Here is a 22,291-nt window from a genome sequence, read left to right as displayed (position 1 = left end):
TTTTCGTCCCCGAGAATCGAATGCTTCTCGCGTTTGATGAAATGTTGTTGCAGAAATTTAATCTTGCATTATCAATGTCTTTTTTTAAATAATATAAAACATATTGAGGTAACTGAGCGAATACATAGTCAAGTATGATGACATAAGTGACCATGCACTTTAATCTAAGTTATAAAGAAATGTACCGGAAAGTACTTGAGTACTTAAATCGAATAATACAAGCAGTCAGAAAATTCATTACACGCTATTACGATTAAATAATTGTTTAAGCTTTAAAATACACGTTCAGAATAATTTATTTCTCTCTTTTTAATTAATTATCAAGTACATGTACTGTTATTACGTAACTATCAGTACATAAAGCTAACATATTGAGTCAGTCAGAGAGTTCGGTTCGATTTTTAATTTTTTAAATCAATTTTCGTAATTAATAACACAGACAATAATGTTAATAATGTCCATATCATAAACAATAATCTCTAATCATAGACAACGATTACTTGGTTGATAACAATTTGTTTCTACTGAATGCACTGAATTAAAGTAAAATTTGACGCAAAAATCGAACCGAACTTTTTGACTGACCCAATACTTTTGTACTATGCGCGTTTATATGTGGACCCAACGAATAACTTAACTCGCACTCGATTAAGTTACGTACTGCTACTTAGCAGAGACGCTTATTAACTACGCTACTTACAAATCGTCGTGAAGTGTATACACGCACGCTGTCGCGCAATTTACATATTTTCAATGTTTTACCCTGACCGTTTCGAATACGCCCCTAGGATATGCCTCATTTTCTCTCGTTATGTACATTATGTGTATCAAATCTTCCTGTGCACTCAGTTCCTGTATCCTTACCCGCGCCGCGAATATTAACATCTCATATTCGCGGCGCTTTTACGGAAACGTAACTCCTCCGTGAATATGAAACTCCTACTTATCTTCGACGACGGAAGCGTTACGCCATACCTATGAATTATCGGACGACTTTACGCAATACGTTACCACACGATTCGTATCACGGTTCAGCAATACGAACGGGGCAAATTTCTACTGCTCTCTTTCTCTTCTTTTCTCGATTGTACAGGAAGTTGTATTTCGAATGAAACATAAGTATATACATATGATCGCATAGATATGAACATAATAATACAAGCTTGAAATAAGCATCGATGTATTCGCGAAATTGGCATTTGTATAGTTTAAAATTGCATTTTGGCTATTATTGAATTCAGCAAGAATTTTATTACAAATTAGATATATGGTTTCAACGTTTAATATCGGAACGATCGACGATACTGTCTCAGCATTTAAAGTGAGAACGAATTTGTAAAAAAAGATCTTTGCATTGATGTTGTAAGAATCTGAATATTGACCTGATTACTTATAAAATCTCTTTTAAAATACGTACTTTCATGCGACCGCACACACGCACGCATACACACAGTAACGATACAAAATTGTATAAGCATAATTCTACATTAAACATAAACCCATAGCGGTTTCGTAGCTCTCGATACTTTTAAGTGTTAAAATATGCTGATCGTTTAAGAGGAATCGCATATCAGACAGATCGTATCAGACACCTTGAAACTCGACAAACTCGGTCAGCTAATTGCTTTTTTGATTGTTTTTGTGAGATCATGAACGTTCCTTAACAATCTTCTCTCAAAAAATTCAAATTTCGTGGGAAGAGAAAACCTGATATCGGCATTTTAAATAACGAGTTCACAAATTTCAAGTACTTCATCAGCAGCAATGAATCAGAATTCTAAAGTCTTATACTTCTGTATGGACGAGAGTAATCTAGGACTAGAGATTCTGCGATATAAGTACAAATAATAATAATAGTAATAATAAGATAAGCGGGGACATGGCAAGATTCACACACGTGCCAATTTTTTTCGTCTCTTCGGGGTTTCTAAGGCATCGAAAAGTACGTGCACATTGTTACGTGCGTATTGTCGAAGCGCATTTCAACCATCGCAGTCGATACGGCAATATTGTCAGCGTTAAATTTTTCCAAACCCACGCGAATTCTTTCCTGGTCAGCTGATATCGCGAGAGTTCATCGTAATATCGGGTAAACCGGAAAGAACTTGCGAGGCACACAACGCAACGCGCATTCGATAGCAAGAGATTTTTCTTGTCGACGTTGCGCAACAGGTTACGGAAACCTGTTGCTGTTCTCGCTGATAGCGGGATATATGAGCCGTAAATAAAGCATAAATCGGCAGGTTTCGTTCGGCAAAATGATACTCGGTGTCGATGATCGGCGTGCAGCGTGAAATTTCTCCAACGGGAACGCTGTACAACGCGCGTTGAAGAATTGGGCGCGCGAAACCTGCTTGAGGAAATTGCGGCGATATGTAAAAGAATGTAGCTAGTCAAGGCTAACAGGAACTAGCGCTACGAACGCACAAGTCGTTAAATCATGTTAGCTACAATACTAGCAGGATTAAGACAGTTCACCGAATTCTCCGACTGGCGCAAGCGAACCGCGTATCGGCGGGCAAGAAACAAAAACGCTTATGGGTCGAGTAATACTGGTTTAATGACCCAGGTTGTAAAGACGGTCAGTGGCTCTGAAAGCATGGTCTCAAGGTCCGCCGGTAATTGCCAGAATAGTACGGACAAAGACGCGGCTGACAAGATCTCATCCAATACAAGCTCTAATTTATTTCGCTCGGCGTTTTTCCGACTCGTTCGCCCGTCGAGGATCGTGAACGTTATGTATGCGGTGGGTAAAAATCGCCGAGGACTCGCCATCATCACGGTGGCCTGGGATATCTCTGGGTAATCTCGTCTTGGCTTTCGTGATTGGACGCGTCGAGGCAAAAACGAAAAAAAATATTCGCTCCAATGTCGCAGTGACGGTGCACTGATAACGTTAATGACGCAATAACGAGGCGAAATAAGCAAGGCAGCCTTAATCAGCAGTTTTTGGTCCCCTTCTTAGATCAACGCCGGCTCTATCTGTACAAAATCAGCCGTTTAACAACTTCTCGACATCCCTTCAGATTTTTACAAGTACAGCCTTAAAGCAATTTAAAGATAAATTCTTCAATCGCGATCAGTACACGCGCATGCACATATCGGAGTCAACAAAGTCTCGTAAAGGCACTCGCTAAGTCGGCAGATCTGTCTTCGACGTTGCCGAAGCAAAGTCCACGTGATGCCACCGAGGAGGTCATCTCCAAACGGATACAGCTTTCGCAAACGTCGGTTCAACGGATTCGGAAATAACTCGATCGATCAGAGGACGTCTTTCCTTCCTTTTATCCTCGTCCAAGTTTCTTCCATCTAGGCCCTGTCTCCTAGACAAGAGTCGATAGCTCGTGCGGGCTGTTGGTGTTCGCGGCGCTGCTCAGGTCGAGCGTAGCCGTCGGCAGGCCTGGACTCACGCTGCCGCTCGTCTCGCGCGTCAGATGCTGCGACCTGTTGAGCTTGCCGCCACCACCGCCGGGGCTCGGCGGTGACCGATCACCCGGGGTCGTCGGCGGTGTGGCAGCAGCCGTTGCGGCCGTGATGCGATGCACCAGACTGTGATTGTGCTGCATGGCGTGCGGCGATAGCAGTAACGACGGCGACATGGAGGCGGCGTGACGTTGCTGGTGAGAATGCTGGTGCGGATGATGCTGGTAAGAGTGATGAACGCCGCGTCCCGACTGCGCCAGGCTCGCGGTCGAATGTGTCATCGGACCGCCACCGCCAATCTTGGAGCCCGCGTGAGTCAACGTCGCTCGCAGCTGCAACTGCTGCGGTTGATGGTGATGATGATGATGATGATGCGACTGCTGTTGCTGGTGATGATGGTGTTGATGCTGCTGATGCTGCGAGTGCGCCGACTGCTGATGTGACGGTTGGTGCTGCAGCTGCAGCTGTTGTTGTTGGCGCTGTAGCTGCGCCGCGGCGGCCTCGCACTGCTCGCGGGCGAACGCCTTCACCGCGTTCGTCTTCTCCTAGGGAACGAAAGAGAGGATTATGAGAGAAGACCGCAGAAGGTAAGTTTATTATCCTCGAGAGTGATTATCTGAAATTTCACACTCGAGTACCGTAACTAACTTTGATCGAGATGGCACCAACTCTGCGGGTACTCTCCGGGAAAATTTTGATGATACGTTCGATGGTGTGCAGGAAATATCAGGAGCACGAGGAGCGTAATGAGATAAATTTTCTCCATCATCGTGCGATTTGCAAAGTTTATCAGGAGAAGACGGAAGAAGAAGGAAAAGGGACGAGATAGAGCGGCCGTGCGACTACAAAAATTACGCCGGCACAAAAATCGTTCGCTTAATTACATAATTACGTAACGCGGACCGTGGTATCGTCCCAGAATCAGTCGTGCGTGACGCGGTTATCCTGCTTATCGGTCCTCTCTCACGAGGCAGGAACCTGGCCGACGAGGAACGAGGCGCGCGCGAAGGTCCACGTCCAGCCGACACACAGCTCGCGCACACACGCACGCACGCACATCCTGCGCGCTAGATCCAGTTTGGAATCGAATTACACGGTAGAATGATCACCGACGTAAATAATAGCGTGATAATGACATCGACCGTTGCGGGATATGGTAATAAGGCACGCCGTGGAGAGATTAAGGATGTAGAGCCGGTGGAACGGGGGCGGCGGGGGAGACGCGGACCGGTGCATCGTCGGCTGAGACACGAGAAAATAAAGAGAGACAGACGCGACGCGTCTATCGAGCTACGCAGCCGGTTCGGCGTCGAATGAAACGTACATGTCCACTTCGGCACCGTCAGCTTCTTCTTCTTCTTCCTGCTTGTTGATCAGTAGCTTTATCCCCGATTCAATTATTCGAGTTGTTCGATTAAAAGTAATAGTCACGCTTCAGCTAACTGAAATTTCAGATCTACGTGGTCACACGAAGGAGAGAGAAGGAGAAAGATTGGACAACATCGTGCTGCAGCAGCCGTACAAGTTTGATAGACGTCACTGGGATCCGTCTATCTCGCGATGATCAAAAGAATTTCGCACGCCGTTAGGTCGCCGTGCCGCGAGAGGGGGAGAAAGAGGTGACGGGAGAAGAAACGCAGAAGGTGGGAGCGTATGCGAAATGCATTTCCAGACGCAGCGCACTCACTTTCTGCCACACGAAGACGTTGTGGACCATGGCGCACCCGCAGAACACGATGCCGAGGCCGATGAAGATCGACGTGACGATCGCCGGCGTCGAGTGGAACTGGATGAACGTGTACAGGATCATGCCTGTGAATCATAATGCGAATTAATATGCAATCGGCGAAACGAGCGAAGCACGCGAGCTTCCGCCAGGTTTCCCGCAGAAATCAAGGGACACAATTGCCGGATAATTCTCGGGCAATTCACGGATAATTTGGCAGCTGGGGGGAGGCGAGGGAAGACAGTTTGTGTTCTCACCAGTTAAGAAGACCGGAATGCTAATGAAGAAACCTCCGACAGCGCACACGCGGCTGATGGACGATTTTTGCAGGTACTTGTTACTCCTGAAACAGACAGAGAAAGAGAGAAAGATTACAGGGAGAGATCAAAGAAGGAAAGAAAGAGAAAGAAAAAGACAGAGACGGGCGGATCGCAGAGCAGAGGTGAGCTTTCACGGGACGGTGATAATTGTAGCCGGGTCATAAAGGCGACACCATTCTCCACCGCGAGCTGGACGGACGGACTCGCGCAGGCGGATCTCTTCGCAGCCCCGAAGCGCGATCGCAAAAGTGCAGCGCGGCGCGATCGGCACGAGTTGTAACGGTTGTTGTAACACTACAACCTCGCGGCGATTTTCGACGACGGTTTTTCGTCGGATACGAGCCCATATTCCGCCGCGCGTACGAGCGCGCTCCTCCCGCTCGTCGTCGAGAGGCGAGCCGGACGCGTCAAGTGGATTTATGGTCCCGACGGAAACGCGGGCCAAGTAGGCGTTTTTTGTGGCGCAACTAATCTCTCATACACGTTAGCAGTTAGGCAGCGGCCGCAGTTATAGGAGTGCTCGCTGCGCCTCGTAATCGTCTTAGGCTCTCCATAAATAAAACGTCGCCGAGGTACAATGCGCCCTCGGGCGCGCACAGTGATAGAGACGGTTGCTCGTAAAGGGCCGCCCCGCCCCGCCCTCTCCCCCTGGATCGGATCGGATCCAGCGGATCGTGGTCCGTTTGGTGTGTATTTCCCTGGGCCATCAGGGTCGAGACTCGGATGAATTATCTGAGAGCCGATAATTGAATATAATTGAAATTTACGGCGACGGGAGCCGATTTAATTAAGGGTGACAGGTTTTAATCTTCGTAGATGAGAACGAACGACGGAGCACCATCGCTCGCACGACTCTGGAGCGGCATGATCCGATGGAATTTTCGGTCGAGACCTCCGACGCAAGTCGAACGTTGGAATTTCAAGAGTACTTCAGAGTACTTCGCAGAGGACTTCCAGAGACCAACTTCGCGTTCTCCGGCGACGTTTCTGCCAAGCGAAGTGAGTATACGCGAGCGACCGAGATACGCGATTGAGATCTTGAGCCAATTAAGCGCGGTTTAATCGAACGCGCGGTATAACTTACACCCAGAAGTAAGTTACCGCCACCAGGAGCCGCGAACAATACCAGCGGTAATCGCTTCGCATGACCCGCCCGTATCCAAAGAGATCGTCGACCTCGCAGAAGGGCGGTAGCGAGCAACGGCTGCGTGGGAATTCCTCATTGCGCCTTATGGGCGATGCTCGTTTAAAGGCGATACGTAGACGAGGATTCACGGGGTTTTTGTGCTTTCGATATGGCAACACGGAGGAGCTGGACGTTCGGCGACCGGTCGTCCACGCGCGTGACGGCAATCGTAACGAAGCTGCATGAGCGACAAAAAACTTGTCAATCTGACCGTTCACCGCGCCAGCGAAAGGAACTGCTTAATAATTCAGGATCGTTACTTGGTTTTCACTATTTGCGTCACTTTGCTACTTTTTAGCATATTAATATTTCTGCTTACCATGCTTGCCCTGTGTAGATGCATGTGTCTGTGTTTATTAATTTGTATTCAATATAGAAGACTGTGTAGCGGTCGAATTGTCAGTTCATCCCATGCATCGTTCGCGACCTTTCGTTTACGAGCGGGCAATTCTCCTCGCACGACACGATTCCAGTCGCCAGAGTATCGTTTTCGCACCTCCGCATTTGTAGTGTGCATGTCGCTTCTTCTCGTCCTCTTCCCTTTCATTCTCGCGCTCGCAGCGAAATTATTCGAATCTCGAGGTTGAATAGACGCGCGGACGCTTTTGTCACTCCCTCGTCGCCTTTGTCGTCGTCATCATCATCATCATCATTGCTTGTGCGCGCTTGTGCGTCTCCCGTCACTGGTCGTGAATGAACGTGCCGTACTAAAGGCAGAACGCGTCTTCCTGCTTAACGCGCGAGATCAATGAGGGCTCCTTTTTCTGTCGCTGAATGCCGATGGAGGCGAGTCACTCTCCGGAGCACGGAGAGTGACAAATCACGCGACAACCCGGCTGCAAACTTCGTACCAACCCGTTACATCAGTCTAACGACTCGCTTCTTTCGCCGAGTGACGACAAAGGAGAATCACGATGATCCGTAGCAACGTTTGATAAATCGCGTCAACGTTTGACAAGTTACCGTAACAACAATTTTACGGGATTAAGTTCACGCGTGCGACCAAGTCCGCGTGATTTCACGATACCAATTGTGTGTTTCAGGGAGACTTAAACGCTCTTGGACGTTCACTTTCCTGATGAGCAGCACGGGAGCAATTTCCAACGAACAATTGCTAGCACCGTTCGTCAGACTCATCCTGTTGTGCATTTCTCGACATATCGACCGCTACGATAATTATTCCCAGATTTACAGTTTTAACTGGATTCAATGAGAAAAGATCCCACGGGTAATGGTGGAAGTGAAAAATTCCCAGTTGATTTCCACACGTCACGGATTATTGACGCGGCTTCTTCAGCATCCCCGTTTGCCGCAAGCCGGAAGGCTTGGGTGATCAGCAGGAGTTCTAGGAAATGGGACGCATGCATTACGCGCGCGCGTAAATAGCCGGAAACATTGACCCGACATTCACTGGCGGACCGAAATATCCGCCCAGAGCCGGTTGATATTTATAAGCGGACGAGGTTTATTAATTAAGCGGGACCGCCGAGGAGTCAGCGACCGGCGCGGCTTTTAATGAGCATACGGAAAATTGTCCGCGTATATAGCCGCGCCGCGTTCATTGCCAGGGCTAAACGAGTTGGAGAACAACAACACATGAGCGAGCATCTCGCTCCGCGAGGAACGAATCCTTCCCGGCCGCCACTGGACCTGATGGACGAATTAGTAGTGTACAATAATGAAATTATTGCATCAATATTTGTGTAGTACGATCTATCTACACCGAAACTTATGGAAAACTTATGGATTGTATAAAAAAAACACCTCTCAGATCGAAGCTCTCGCGTCGCTCTCCGAGGAATGTACGAGCGTCGAAGGAGCTACGCGCGCCAGTCTAGTTTCTCGCAGCACCGAGTCGTTCCCCGTGGGACGATCGTCGTTTCAACATGTACATATATACCTATATACCTGTCCCTGTGCACAGAAATACATACACGTACGCACATGACTGCGCGAGCGAGCGAGCGAACGTGCTAAGCTCACCGTTACAGGAAGAGGCGCGTGTAATCTGTTGCGAAACGGTTACTCGTGCAGCGAGTCTACGAGCGTGACACCCAATCGGGGGGAGCCGATGCTCGCTCGCTCGCTCGCTCGTGCGAGTGTACACACGCGTGTACGAGCGGGCGACAGAAAGCCGCGGCCCTTCCCCGTTGCCTTTATACGGTCACCGCGGTGGTCACGTAACGATCGAGCGGCGATCGAATCGAAGCCGCACCGTGCACTTCCGACCTGCAGGCGCGGAAGCCGCACGGAACCGCCGGCCACCGCAGCGGATCGTCGCCGATAGAAGCGTTCGCGCTGCTCCGATTTCCGCGGGCGACATCGTGCACGCACACACGAACGCGTAGATACGTATCGCGTCGTACAGTTGCACGCGGCTGTATGCAACACACGTACGCGAATCTTGAAGGAATGTCGTCTTCTCGAGGCGTCGATCTCGCGCGGTTCTCTCACGCGCGGTTCTCCACGTCCTCGCGATTCAACGTTCAACGTCCTTCCCATCGCGCTTTTTCCACGCCGCGAACGCGTCCGCGGCGGATCATCGGCATCCGCGCGAATCGCATCCGCATAGCATCGCCGCGCGGATGCGAGCGGTTACCGGATGATGGATCATACGCGCTGATCACACGGCTCCGCCGCGGATGATGGATCGTTACGCGGCGCTCGGCTTACGGCCGCGCGCGCGAGTCCCTTCCGCCCTTTTCCGTTCCTCGCCTCCTCGCGCCGACAGGTGTCCGTGATGCGTGTCGCAGTCGAAGAAGGCTCACCGAAGGGCGTCCCATCGCGCCCGGAATTTCCTATCTGTCCGCCCGTCCACTTCGGCGTTCTCCATTTCGATACCGCGAGGAAGAAACTTAATGACGGGGCCCGGCTTCCACGAACGAAATCGAGGGTGCCCCCCTTACCTGTCGTCGGGGGGTGATGACGACCACTGTGTACGGCCGACATCATTCTCGCTGCACCTGTTCGCCACCGGCGTTATCTCGTCGCGCAGAGGATTGTCGATTTCTCGACACCGTGAGTGACCGATCACCACCGCCGATCTTCGCGCAACGATACCGCCGGCTGATCTCGCATTTCGAGCAAACCCTTCCTCTTACGTCACCTTATCTCTAGGTCATCGACTCCGTATTCCACGCGCGCGGAGGTGCCCGCGTCGCGCTCCTCGTACGCGTTGCTCGCTCTCTCGTAGTATGGATTCTTCCTACTCGCCTACATTCGTGCAGTTGATTATTATTCTTTCATGAGCATAAGCGTACACGAGGCTACGAGGGCTATAGGGTTTCGCGTGATAGCGCGCGAGGCGAAAATAGCGCACTGCGCGATCGATCGTAGCAGCACTTATCAGGCACGGAATATCGTTTGAAAGGAAGTCGTCAACCCGTCACCCACATTCGTGTGTTTAAACAACTGTGCATGCGACATCGCTTCGCAATTCAGATTCACGTTTCGACGCCCGGGATTGTTCCACCCTCTACGTACCCTCCTCCCGACGAAGTTTCCGTCGAAACCGAAAACCTTTAGTCGGTTAGGCGGGCCCGACACCGCGCCCCGGAAGAAGAAGTCACGCTTCGGGAGATCCTCGCGAGCGATCGCATCAGCACGCCTCTTTTAACGAGGGTAATTTCGGGGGTGCGGCGCGACATCGTGATCTTACACGTCCGCCGTCTCGCTCCGGTTCTCCACGTTCGCGTGCGATTTTCGTGCGTGTACACACGCGGCGTTGCACACGCGAGGAACGCGAATTTTTGCGTCTTTCTTTCTCTCTTAGCGTGAGAAGAAACGCCCGGCTCGGCGAGACGCTGATATATCGCGTCGGGGGCATCGCCGCCGAGCCCCCCGCGCATCCCGGGATACGGGATCCGCACCTGCAGCGTGGTATTATATATTCGAGTACGAGTACTTGGACGAGAGGGCACGCATGGATGACTGGGAACCCATCCTGTTCCAGCGCGCGAGGACGATCTTGATCGCCGTCATACTCGACGTCGACGGCGACGTGAGATCGCACCAGACCAGGAACGGGAACGCATGCACCCTGGAGAACGACCTCGATTCGAAGCAAATCGCTTCTTCCGGTTTCTCCTGCAGAAGAAGTCTCTCCTCGAGCATCTCAAAGTTTCGTTTCCCGAAGTATTAGATCCTATTATGCGAGTCTCGTCGCTTCCTGCGGATAATTGTCGGATCGCCTTCGCCTTCACGTCGCAAGGCTCCACGGCGTCCCTGCATTCTCCGGTTCGCGACAGAAAAATGCGCGATTCGCGCAACGCTCGCTCAGATGCCAAAAGTAATGTTCCAGCAGTAACAACGGCCCCCGTGAAGGGGTGAAGGGGACAACCCGTTGATGTTCCTTTTTCACGTCGCAGTTATTAGCCAAGATATCGAAGTTACTCGCGGATTCATGAGCGTGGAGTGGTTCGTTATGCGCCAGGATTACGTCGCACGAGTAATCCTCTCCGATACGCGGCCCTTTTGATACCGTCAACGGTAAAGGAATCCGCGGGACCGAAATTTTCCGCGGCGCGGCTGCACGGCGGCAGGATGCGCGGCACGTAACGGCAACGATAAAAACTTTAACGGACCTTAGCGCGTGCTAAGGTCAACGCACACCGGTGCGAATCGAAATCCAGCTGTCGCTGGGAACGTTGCGTATATCAATGCGGTTAACGATGTCGACGACAAATCGCGAGCGTTAACGATATCAATGATATCAAACGTACCGCGTGTCACGCGGCGTCACGTTGTCATGGCGTGAACACAATTTCATACGAACGACGGCAAGTGTGAATCGACCTTCAAACGATTTCGTAACATCATGTCGGCAGGCCCGCGAGTCAGGGGCCCAGGGGTCACGAACGCGGCGCAGAGGGGGGCGTCTATTGCGCGCCGATCGTGCCGAATCGGTCGATTACCGTCGACCGCGCCGGGAGCACGTCGCCTTCTTGCCGCGTTAATTAATCGCGGACCCCGGTTCGCCCGGGGGTCGGGAGCCGGGGCGCGGGGTCTCCCCCTATTAGAGCTACAAAAATAATCGAACTGGATTCCAGCGTGTCAAACATACGTTCCTTGCAATTTTTTTGCTGATACCAGGAAACGGAAAGAAGGGGGACAAGTAACGTTTGATGACTCACCGGTGTCCCTGATACGAAGTCTTAACGAGCTTCACCGCGAAGAGGAACTGTATGGCGCAGACCAGCAGGCAGCAGAGGTTGAGCGAGAGCGCGAGAGCGCACAGCGCCAGGGTGACCTCGTAGACGATGACGAACTCCTCCGGACTGATGAGGCTGTTGGAGGTGACCGTGAGCGGGGAGATCTTCAGCAGGAAGATGACCGAAAGCAGGGCCAGCAGCAGGGATACCAGGCACAGCAGCCCGAGACTCGTCAGCATCTCCTTCACGCCGGCCTCGTCGCTGCGATGAAGATTCCTGGACAGTGACGAGGACCAGGAGGCGTTCAAGGGTATCAAGGTTGGTCCGCCAGCCACCTGGCCGGCAACGACGGGCAACGTGGACGGTGCGGGCAGCGCGGGTGACGGAGTCGTTTGGCTCGGCAACCGCGACAGCCGGGAGATGTCGAAGCCGCCGTTCGCCTTCGGCCTGTCCTGATGCGAGGCGACCGTTTGCGGGATTACGGTGTGACCCAACTGGCTCACGTTGTGGTTGCCGTTGTTGCTACCGCTGGTATTGTTGCCGTTGTTGCCGTTGGTGCCGTTGGTACCGCCAATCGGGCTGACGCTGTTGACCGAGTGCTTGGACGTCGACAGGGTCGACAGGTTGAGCGCGTGCGAGTGATTCAGCCGTTGCGACAGGTTGTTCACGCTCAGCTGGGAGTGGTTGAGCGGATGCCGGTGCGTCGACGAGGGTGTCGTCGCCGTTTGATGGTGCGCGTTCGTCGTCGCGGATCTCGGCGCCGTGGAATCGTACACGTCGACGGGACCGCCGCCGTTGTTGCCGCGATGCGATCCACGGATAGCGCTGCTCCCGGTGTAATGATGGTGTTGCTGCTGTTGTTGCTGCTGTTGCGGCTGCGCCTGCTGTTCTTGCTGGTGCAGCGAGTTGTTGTGCATGTGATGATGATGTTGGTGCCCGCCGTGCAACGAGCCCGAGCTCGTCTGATAATCATTGTGATGATGCCTGGAGCCCGTTGACGACGGCTGCCCCGTCAGGATGTGCTTCAGCATTACTCGGCACGCTGCTGTCACGCGCAGTTAGGCCTCTTCTCTCTCCTGTCGCTGCCGCGTCGATCCTCACATGGCGGCCCCGTGACGGAAGAGACTGCCGATTCGGGACTGGTCCGCCGTGTCATAGCACGCGGGTTCGCTACGCACTCTCCCTCTAGACTAGGGATTCGTCACATATCGAGGAGCGTTACTCACTCTCGTCATCACGCTGTGGAATGTCCAGTGACGAAATAAATCGACCATCAGGCCTAATCTCGCCTCTTCGTTGTCTCGGAGCTTCTCGGAAGTCGAAACTCTTTGTAGAAAAATAAATCGCTTCGTTAAAAAAAAACCGCCGTCGGCCTCGTAGGTCTTCTTTATCTTCTCGAAAATCCGTAAAAGGCGCACGTTCTTCGTCACACTTTTTAGGCCGCAGGCCCCTCCCCCCGTCCCCTCGTTCCCCACGATCGGTCGATTCCTTGGCGGGTAGAGCGACAGTCTGCGCGTGAAGAAGACGCTGGACACGCTATGTTCCCGGACTCAGCGAGTTGCTGCACACCAGTTCCACCATGGCGACAGCATCCGTCAGCGACTGCAGTGGCGGTTCTCACATATCATGCTCACAGCGCGAAACTATGCGACGATAACCGAGCGGCGGGACGAGTTCGCTGAGAGCATGATCGGGATCGGTTCGCGCAAGGGATCGCTCTCTTTCCTTCTATCTCGCTTTCTCTCTCTTTATCGACGGTGACGACGCGATCGGCCGATCGGTCGCTCGGTGCGTTTAAGGCGGCTGCAAGCTCGGTCTTCTACCACCGTTTTCACGTCGGGTGCGCACGGTCTCGTCAGCCGGCATGGCTTCCGAGATGGTGCCGGTGGTGCCTCTGGAACAGGTCGGTGAAAATAATTAATGGACCGACTGCTTCACCCTCCGCTCTCGGCCGGAATAGTCCGACCGTAAAAAGAAGGATAGATATGGGGTATAATCTACCCGGCGTATAGCCGCGGCGGCGACTGATGCATGGAAAACCGACTGTTCTCTTTCTCTGTCTGTCTTTCTGTCTGCTGTTCCGACCGCGGAACGCGATCGCGAGCGATACTTCATTACCGCGTTGCATTATCACTTTCTATGAGACTACGTACAGCGGGACGTATCTCTCCCGCGGGGGCCCTCTCGTTGCTCATACATTTCCTCTCACTCGGCACGAGCGGGTCACGCGAGCCCGCCTCTTTGCTTATCTAACGGAATGCGTACAGACAGCGTCGTCCAGAACTCCCTGCCTTTAATCGCGACTGACGAATTCCTCCGCGAGTTTTCAGATTTTGATCATGACACCATCGTCGTCGAATCGAGATACATGCTAATTACGTTAAAACTACAATTTTCGCGTGCGAGAACCATGGTCATGCATCCATAGAACTTTTCCCCGATGGAAATCAACCCCGAAGAACTAGACCTCGCGTGTCTCTCCTTCCGCTACTCGTGGCATCGATTATTGGCACAGACACGGTTTCGCACTTCCAGTTTCCCTTCATCGCTCGTCTCGGGATCTCGCGATCGATCCGCATCTGTTCCGTGCATTTCTCCCCGCAGGATTTACCGTTACACTTCCGTTTATAGACCTGCTCCGCGTTGCTCGATTTGCGTCGCGCTTGCGACTCGGTCATTCGCGGCCGAAAGATCGCCGGCCGTTCGGCAGGTTTACGGCCGCGTATTAACCGTACCGCGGAAACCGTTGGGAATCACGCATTCATCTAACTCGCGTTATCTCGTTTCACGCGAAGTCTCGCGTGAAATGCCCGCAGTCGGCGAATCCAGTTCGCCAGACGCGGAGCGCGTAATCGCGCTCGCGAAGAAGCTGCGGAAGCGATTCTGGAATGGTAAAAAGCACACGCGTCAGTTGCGCGTAGAATCCGCGGTTGTTTATCGTCCATGAACCAATTACACGTTATAAATGCGATCCTACGTGCATCTCCGTCGTCACGGTATCCTGACTACCTCATAGAAAACGATCTCGCGGCGTAATACGATTCGATCCCGCAAATTCCTGCTCCTGTCTCTCCCTGTCTCTTTCTCTGCTCTCGCGCGATACGCTGGATCGCGTGCTACGATCCAGAACCGCAAGATCGGCTATCGTGGACTGCGGACAGCTATTTTTCTCTCTCTTTCTTTTTCTCTCTTTCTCTCTCCGTTGTCAATAGCCAGGCTTGACTCATAGAAACGGGTTCCGCTCGCATTCCGGACGTCCAGCCTGCCGCTCACGGCGAAAAGCGCATCGCCGTGTCGATATCCTGCGCGCGTGGACTCGCGTGACGAGTAGGATCATGGTGGAACTCCGCACTCTGGCGGAATGTCCACCGTGGTCTGATAAAATCTCGTGGGCTCGCTAGAACGAACGGTAGCGCAACGGTAGAGCGACTCGCTCGCTCGCTCCCGACTTCCATTCAGACTTTTGACTTCTTTTCGCCAATTCGCGACGTTCTGCATCCGGGGTATGGGACGTCACCCCCGCACATCGATGATAATCGATGCGTTCGCCAAGCCAAGTGAACTGATCATGCCCAACCGATGACTGCAGGCAATCGGCCGCGAACGCGCCACGTTGTTTCACGATCGTGCAAAGTGAAAAAGACGCGCGAGATGCACGAGGCGATCCATCCTCCGGTTCCGCGCGGCGAGTTCGTCGTGCAGCGCGTTTACGACCGCCGTGATTTGCATGAAGACAGAGAAGCGCAGAGAAGCGTTCAAGGAAGTCGCTTATTAGCGGCACCACCGCGATATTATCGGCACGATGCCATTGACATCGTTATCATCATTCCCACCGTTTTGTTCGGCCGCTCGCTGGCGCAGCAAGAATCCTTCGACCGGGACGGATGACGCTCGCCAGTAATTGCAGGTGGCGTCGATCATTCGCAGGTGGGGTTCATTATCGAGCGTCAATCGCGGATACTTCTCGACGTTCAGTCGAGTCGGACGATTTTATTGTTAAGTGTGTGTATCTTTTCTGCCGACATGAATCCCGCTCCACTCGCGTTGAGATACAGCGTTTTCTTGTTCGCACTCGTGGCGCGGGTCAGCGATATTATTATGGGATTACGCGAGGTATACACGCGGGGTTTCGCCACGGCGTTAGAACGTGCGGCGAAGTCCTACGCGCGCCTGCCTCTTATCCGATTTCACGACTTCGTCGTCTTCCAGCGCGCTCGGCGGCTTTCCGCGCGGCCGACGACCGGCGTTCCTCCCGCGGCCTCGACGATATAGCGTATATTCAGCAATCGATAGTTACGAGATAAATAATCGTAACGCGAACGTGTCACGAAGAATGGTGGCGCCGTACTTGACGTTTTCCGATTGGGAAGCCGATGGAATTTGCCTTTTACAGACAGCCTTTTCCCTGGAAACCACCCTGATGAGTAGAAAGACCAAGTGTTTTAGCTTGCGCAGAGGGTACGAGAGAGGGTACCATAAATATGTCGATATCGTATCTCATTTCAGTCCCGAAATTTATCTCCGCTGTCTCTTGAGAGTGGGTCGCCCTTATTCGAGCTGCCAGACAGATTGTGAAAATTACCAGAACTTCTCTTGAAAGGAATGGCATGTTGCTCTTTTACTCGACATCGTGGGGCACCATGGACGCTCGACTCCATGCTGCAGCCGTAGAGCAGCAGTCCAGGCGGCGGTTGTTTCCGTTTCCACGTAACGGGCGATCGGCGTAAATGGGCGCCCACGGGGGGATCATCCGCCGCGGCTAGATCCGCGGCAAGGTCAATGATTTTCCGACCGCGGACCGATGAACTTGCGCCTTGCACTGGCCTATGTATGTACGTACATACGTGCACGTACGGGGTCCGACCGTGGAGTTGGGGCCCTAACGCGGTGGCGAGAGGACAAGGGAGGGCGACCAAGAGAGAGAGAGCGAGAGAGCAGCAGAAAGAGAGACAGAGAGAAAATGAAAAGGGCAGTGAGAAGGAGAGACCGAGATGGAGAGGAGGCAAGGTCGTTGCCTAGATAACAGTTGCAAGGTACAGTTCGCTCGCATGTCTACAACTCTAGGGAGGAAGAAGGAAGGTGGAAGGAGAGCGGAGGGATGCAAGGAAGGAAGGGCGACATAGAAGGGACCGAGCAACGTGAGCGTGAGCGTGAGCGTGAGCGTGAGCGTGAGAGAACGAAAGGGAAAGAGTAAAAACAGAGAGAGAAAGGGAGAGAGAGAAGAAGAAGGCGCAAAGTGAGGAGGCAAGGGAGACGGAAGGGCCCCGTGGACCACACAGACGAGAGAAAGAGAGCGTTCGGGTAACGAGTAAGCGGGGCCCTGTACGTAAGGTCCCATCGCAAACGATGGCGAGAGAGAGACGCCAGCCGAAAGGGGAAAGGAAAAGGAGGAGAGGAGAGGAGAGGGTTACGCTATCGGCGTGATATCGCTCCTTTTTTCTTCCGTAGCAGGCCGCCTGCTACGGTTAGGGCGAACGACGAGAGCGGCAAGAGCGACGCAGTGATGTAAGAGAGATGTACCTACACGCCGAGAATAGGGGACCGGCGGGCCCCTTTTCTTTCTTCCTCCTCCTTCTGCCGCCGCGTTCGAGTTTCTTCTCTCTCGCCGTGTCGTTCCCTCGTCCCTTCGCCGCCTCGCTTCTTTACCTACCGTACATTCCGGTACCCTTCCGCCCTGCGCGTTCGTACCCCTCTTCCCCTCGGCGTTCCTCCTCGTACCCGGACTCGATCGACCCAGGAACGGGGCTTCACACGAACACACACACATACGAAACATTGCCCCATCCGACCCGGGCCCGCCGAATTTAACGTGGCAGGTGCCTGCTGAATGGATGCAGAGCTAGGAGGACCTCATCGGTCCCCCCATCTCCTCCGGTTCCCCTCCGTTCTTCACCCTCCATGCTTCGTTCCGATGCCGCGCCGTCTTTCTGGGCCTGCTTTTAACTTTCTCTGTCTTTCCTGTCTATGGCCGGGGTTCTTGTTTCTGCCTTCCTCGTTGCCTACTCCCCCCGCCCTCACCCGATGATTGCTGCGATCGCCGTTGCTTACTTTACGACACGGCAAGAAAATGCTCGATGGGCGCTCTCAATCATTTACGGAGTCACTTCGCAATGACGAGATCCTCGGTTCGCGTTCTGTTCCCTTTCTTGTCCCTCTCTTCCTCGTTCTTTTTCCCTCCTCCCCCTGCGAGTGTTGCGAGTCTATCCGTTGCGGTTTCGCGGAATCACGAGGATCATCCGCCGCTACTACCTGCCGGCGAGTCTTGCCTGCCGTGCCGCACTCGAGAAAACAGGTGGAGAGAGGCCAAGCAAGAGGGCCAGGTAGTCTGATAGACAACGCGGCGGATCACGAACGGACGGATGGACGAACGAACGAATGGCGCGCGTCCGTACGTCCGGATGGAAACGAAGGAATTCGGACATGCCAATAGCTGGGAATTCAGCGGTATCCCTCATATTGTATAGCACAGAAATTGGTGAATCACTCTAGACGCACGTATCTTTCCTCTACCGTACGCTTATCCGGCAATCTCGACGGACTGACGGAGATTGCACGGACGAAAACTGTCGGGTACCTACTCCTAACCGTCGTTAAACGTCCGTTCCTCTTCGGATGCCGATTACGAAATGGACAGTGACGGACAATTTAGTTGACTATCATTAGCGCCGGCCGACATCGATTGAACCTGGTTCTACCTGGCATTTCTCTCTCTTTCTCTGTCCCTCTTTCGTGGAGAGAATCGTGGATCCGCTCTCAAACAATGCGGTCGCTCCGGGAGATGAGAAAGTACAGCGAGGAGCAACGCGCCGAGCCGGGGATCGGGCAAAGGTAAAGGAGACTGCGAGGAAGAATTGTGGGAAAGGAGAGAAAATTGCAAAACGACATACCGTGCGACCGCACACGCCGAGAAGATAATTCCACGGTGCGGCTCAAAGCCGCGCGCGCGCGATTTCGCCTCACACCGGCGTTTAAAGCGTGTTACGACGAGAAAGATGTATCCCAGCGGGTGTCGGTTTAAGGAAATAGCCCGGTGCCGAATTCAATGGTAAATCCCAATGAATACAAACTGACGATATCCGAAAGGAATTCCGAATCTTGACTAGGAGACGTTTAAAAGGTTTCTTCTTTGAAATTTCTGGGATGAAAATTCTCGTGAGAATGTTCTACGGATGAGCAAACGGACTAAGGAAATTATAATTATAAGGAAATTATAATTATTTATTTATTCCGAACATTAGTGATTAATATTTGTCGAACTTGCGTTCTGCGAACTTCGCGCAATCAGTGTTTGCTTATTCAGACATTTGCCTCCGCAGTTGCAGAAATTGCCTTTATATTTATTTAGTCCTTCGGTTCTTTGGAGACCCCGTACGCCATACAAAACGCCGGTTGTAATTGTCGGCATTACACGCGATCCCCGTACATGCTCCGTTCATGCGTGCACGCGATCCTGCTTGTGTGAAGTGTGTTAATATGTGATTTACGCGAGAAGACAGAATTAGCGCCGTCGATAATACCACCGGCCGAGGGGAAGGTGGTCCCGGGGGAACGAGGACGGAGTCGTTGCGGTTAAACACCATGAATACGATGCCACACGCTGCCACTTTGCGGAGCGAATCTCGACGACGATGGTGATGACGTTGCAGCGGAGAACGAAGATACGCGGGAACGCGAGTAACTAAAGCCGAAACGCGCGTGTCTCATGTTTCTCTCGCGATGGACTCCAAAAAGAGCTGAGCGCCCACAAATCGGATCGCACGATAGAACAGGATACGGGGAGGAGGGGCCCCCCCCCCGGGTTCCTCCCGCTCCGGCAGGATATCGTCGCGAGGCGACTTGCGAGCTCGCAAGATGAAATATCGTGTTACCGGACGTCAAGCACTTACGATGGATTGTCTTGACGCGAAAGGTTCAAAAAGCAAAGAATCGTGAGAAGAGAAAATCATGCGGAGAAAGCGATTGGAGGAAATGGAGAAGAACAGGAACATCTAGTTGGATTGGATGGGACTAACCAGATATCTATATCGAGAAAAAGAAAACGAAAAAAACAGGCCCTTAGAAATCTCCCTCTGAAAATGGATTGTCGTTATCGCGCACCTGCTACAGATCGCGTCTGTTATCACCGGAGGTTATCACGAGCACCAGTAACGAATGCCGGGGCACGTAACGCTCGTTCGCCTGCGTCCATCGTCGTCCTTTGGTTCCCAAACGTTCACTCAGATGACCGAGAGCAGAAGCAGAATATTCCTTTCTGACGAACGGCGACAATCGCGAACAGCCGGTGTGTTTTTAGGCCTCTTAATGAAATCCGACCTTGAGCCAGAACCAGAAGAAACCTCGCCTCTGCGAGGAGTGCCTGTCGCGACGCGACCTTCGCGTTACACCTTCGTTGTCATCATCGGAGCTCGATCTAGGGCTGTCAGCTGGTCCGTTCAGCCCGATTCGGGATCGACGTAATAGGGCTTCACCGAGGAATCCGTGGTATGCCCGACACCTCGAGCGGAACAGGATCGTTCTTGCCTCGGGATCGATTTTGCGATGCGTGTTATGACGCACGCATGCAGTATATTCTCGGAACGGGCGCTCGCTCCAGGATAAACCAGCTGTTCGTTTATCTAAGAACAACGATAACGACGACGGTTGGGGCCACGTGGTGGAAATACACACGCGTGCTCGTCCAATTGGGGAGAGAAAAATGGGGTCGTGTAAGCAGCGAATACGTGGATCGTAACGTTCGGAAAACGGACGGCAAAACGGGCCACTCTTTTACGGCGATGACGTAAGGCGCGGGGACTAATCTCGCTCGTGACCCCATTATTACGTATGCAGATCTGTTTTAATTATGCAGCTGAGGATACGTCTTATCTGAAATATCTTGTCAGCTGTTTGTATAACAGTCCACTAATCGCGATGTCGCCGGTTTTTACCGTGGTGTGAATTAAAATTACAAACTTGATCGATCGCAAACAAGGCCTGACTTAAGCTCTCGTAGTTCTGGCAGTTCAATAATGGATTATCATTCAAAACGATCGAAACATTTTTATGATTTTTTCACATGGACATTTTTAAGACAAGTGAAGGCAAAAAGTGTAACATGCAACTACCAAAAAGAGCAGATCTAAATGAGATTCATGTCCGCTTATCTATGACACACAGAAATCTGGAGCCACCGAAATTATACCGGTTTCGGTAAGCCGAGAGGAACTCAAATGCAGAGCGAGAGAGAGAGAAAGAGAAAGAGAGAGAAATAATTTCTGCGTTCGAGGTCCGCATTTATTTGACGGCAATTTGGCGAGAGGAAAACGCGCGGTCCAAGAAAAAGAGAGAGAGAGAGAGAGAGAGAGGGAAAGAGAGACGGTGACTTTTTAAACACGACGGACAGAAAGAGAGAGGAAGAAAGTGGGAAGCGGCGAAAGGACTTGCCACGAAGTGCGTCCCTGGTCGGGTAAGCGAAACCGGGCGGGCAGCTAACTCACCTCGTGCCACATTCCGCTGGGCTGTAACACCGACGTTTTCGGCGACGGGAACGACGACGACGACGAAGAGTCCGTGACGCGACGACGGTTCACGGTCCCGCCGTCACGTGAATCCTCTCCTCCGGGGAAGCACTTGGAAGCCGATAAGAATATCTGCCGATCGTGCAGCGCGGAACGGCACTTCTTCTCTCGTTCACTCTCTCTTTACTTTTTTTTCCGCGCACCTGCACCGTGCGCGGCTACCCGCGGCACTCGCGCCACACGTCGCTTTTCAAATTTTCAAACCTCACGCACACACAGGCGCGGCGCGCGCTGGACGCACGCGCGTAAGGTAGACGCACGTACACGGAGATGCACGCACGCACGCACGTGAGAGACGAGATACCTGAGCCGACCAACCGACCAACCGACTAACCAACCAGCCAGCCAGCCAACGGGGCTGCCCGCATACTCGCGTCGACTTGCCCGCGCGCGCAACGCTCCGCCAACGGGTTTCTCACGGCTGAAACGTCAACCGACACTCGCTCGCTCGCGCAAAGAGCGGCAGCTGCTGTTGCTGTTCTCCTGTCTCAGGGACCGGCGTAACGTTACGTCGTGTCCTATCGCATCACGTCACGTTGCATCACGCTGCACGATCGCGCGCAGACTGAACCGGCTGAGCGAGTGACGCGGGTTAACTAGCCGGCCCGCCGCCACTCGCAGCTACCTTCACGACGTTCAGGATCGACCGATCGTACTCGTACCGAGCAGTACCGAGAGAACCGTGGCGCTGGACCCAGGAATTCCAGAATACCGGCTGGCCTCCAATCGTTTTTTTTTTTAATATGTCATTATTAAACCTTAAAAATCGGATTTTAATGATTATGCATAGGAAGGCTTCTATATAAAATCGAAAATTGTGAAAAAAAAGATGAAATTCTTCACGGAATCGTAATCGCTCGATGATCATTCAGGTTGCTGGCGCGGCCGGCATCCGATCGCTTCGCCGGGTGCATTCCTTTATATTCAAT

At 52.4% G+C, this 22,291-nt stretch overlaps 2 protein-coding genes across 2 annotated transcripts; one reads left to right on the top strand and one right to left on the bottom strand.

Moving 5' to 3' along the window:
* Positions 1-278: 278 nt before the first annotated feature.
* LOC105287069 lies at positions 279-22,202 on the bottom strand. Its single transcript, XM_011352475.3, has 5 exons — positions 21,282-22,202; positions 11,788-13,699; positions 5,407-5,492; positions 5,111-5,235; positions 279-3,968 (listed from the first exon to the last, which is right to left on the bottom strand). The coding sequence occupies exons 2-5, from the start codon at positions 12,834-12,836 to the stop codon at positions 3,324-3,326; spliced, it is 1,905 nt and encodes a 634-aa protein (XP_011350777.1). The 5' UTR covers positions 12,837-13,699; positions 21,282-22,202; the 3' UTR covers positions 279-3,323.
* On the top strand, positions 5,405-8,597 carry LOC105287068. The gene is made up of 3 exons (XM_011352473.1): positions 5,405-6,155; positions 6,286-6,468; positions 7,699-8,597. The coding sequence occupies exons 1-3, from the start codon at positions 6,047-6,049 to the stop codon at positions 7,866-7,868; spliced, it is 462 nt and encodes a 153-aa protein (XP_011350775.1). The 5' UTR covers positions 5,405-6,046; the 3' UTR covers positions 7,869-8,597.
* Positions 22,203-22,291: the final 89 nt, after the last annotated feature.

This window comes from Ooceraea biroi, chromosome 9, assembly GCF_003672135.1.
Source record: "Ooceraea biroi isolate clonal line C1 chromosome 9, Obir_v5.4, whole genome shotgun sequence".
In the NCBI taxonomy this organism is placed as follows: domain Eukaryota; kingdom Metazoa; phylum Arthropoda; class Insecta; order Hymenoptera; family Formicidae; genus Ooceraea; species Ooceraea biroi.
This window is presented reverse-complemented; position numbering and strand designations above follow the sequence as displayed.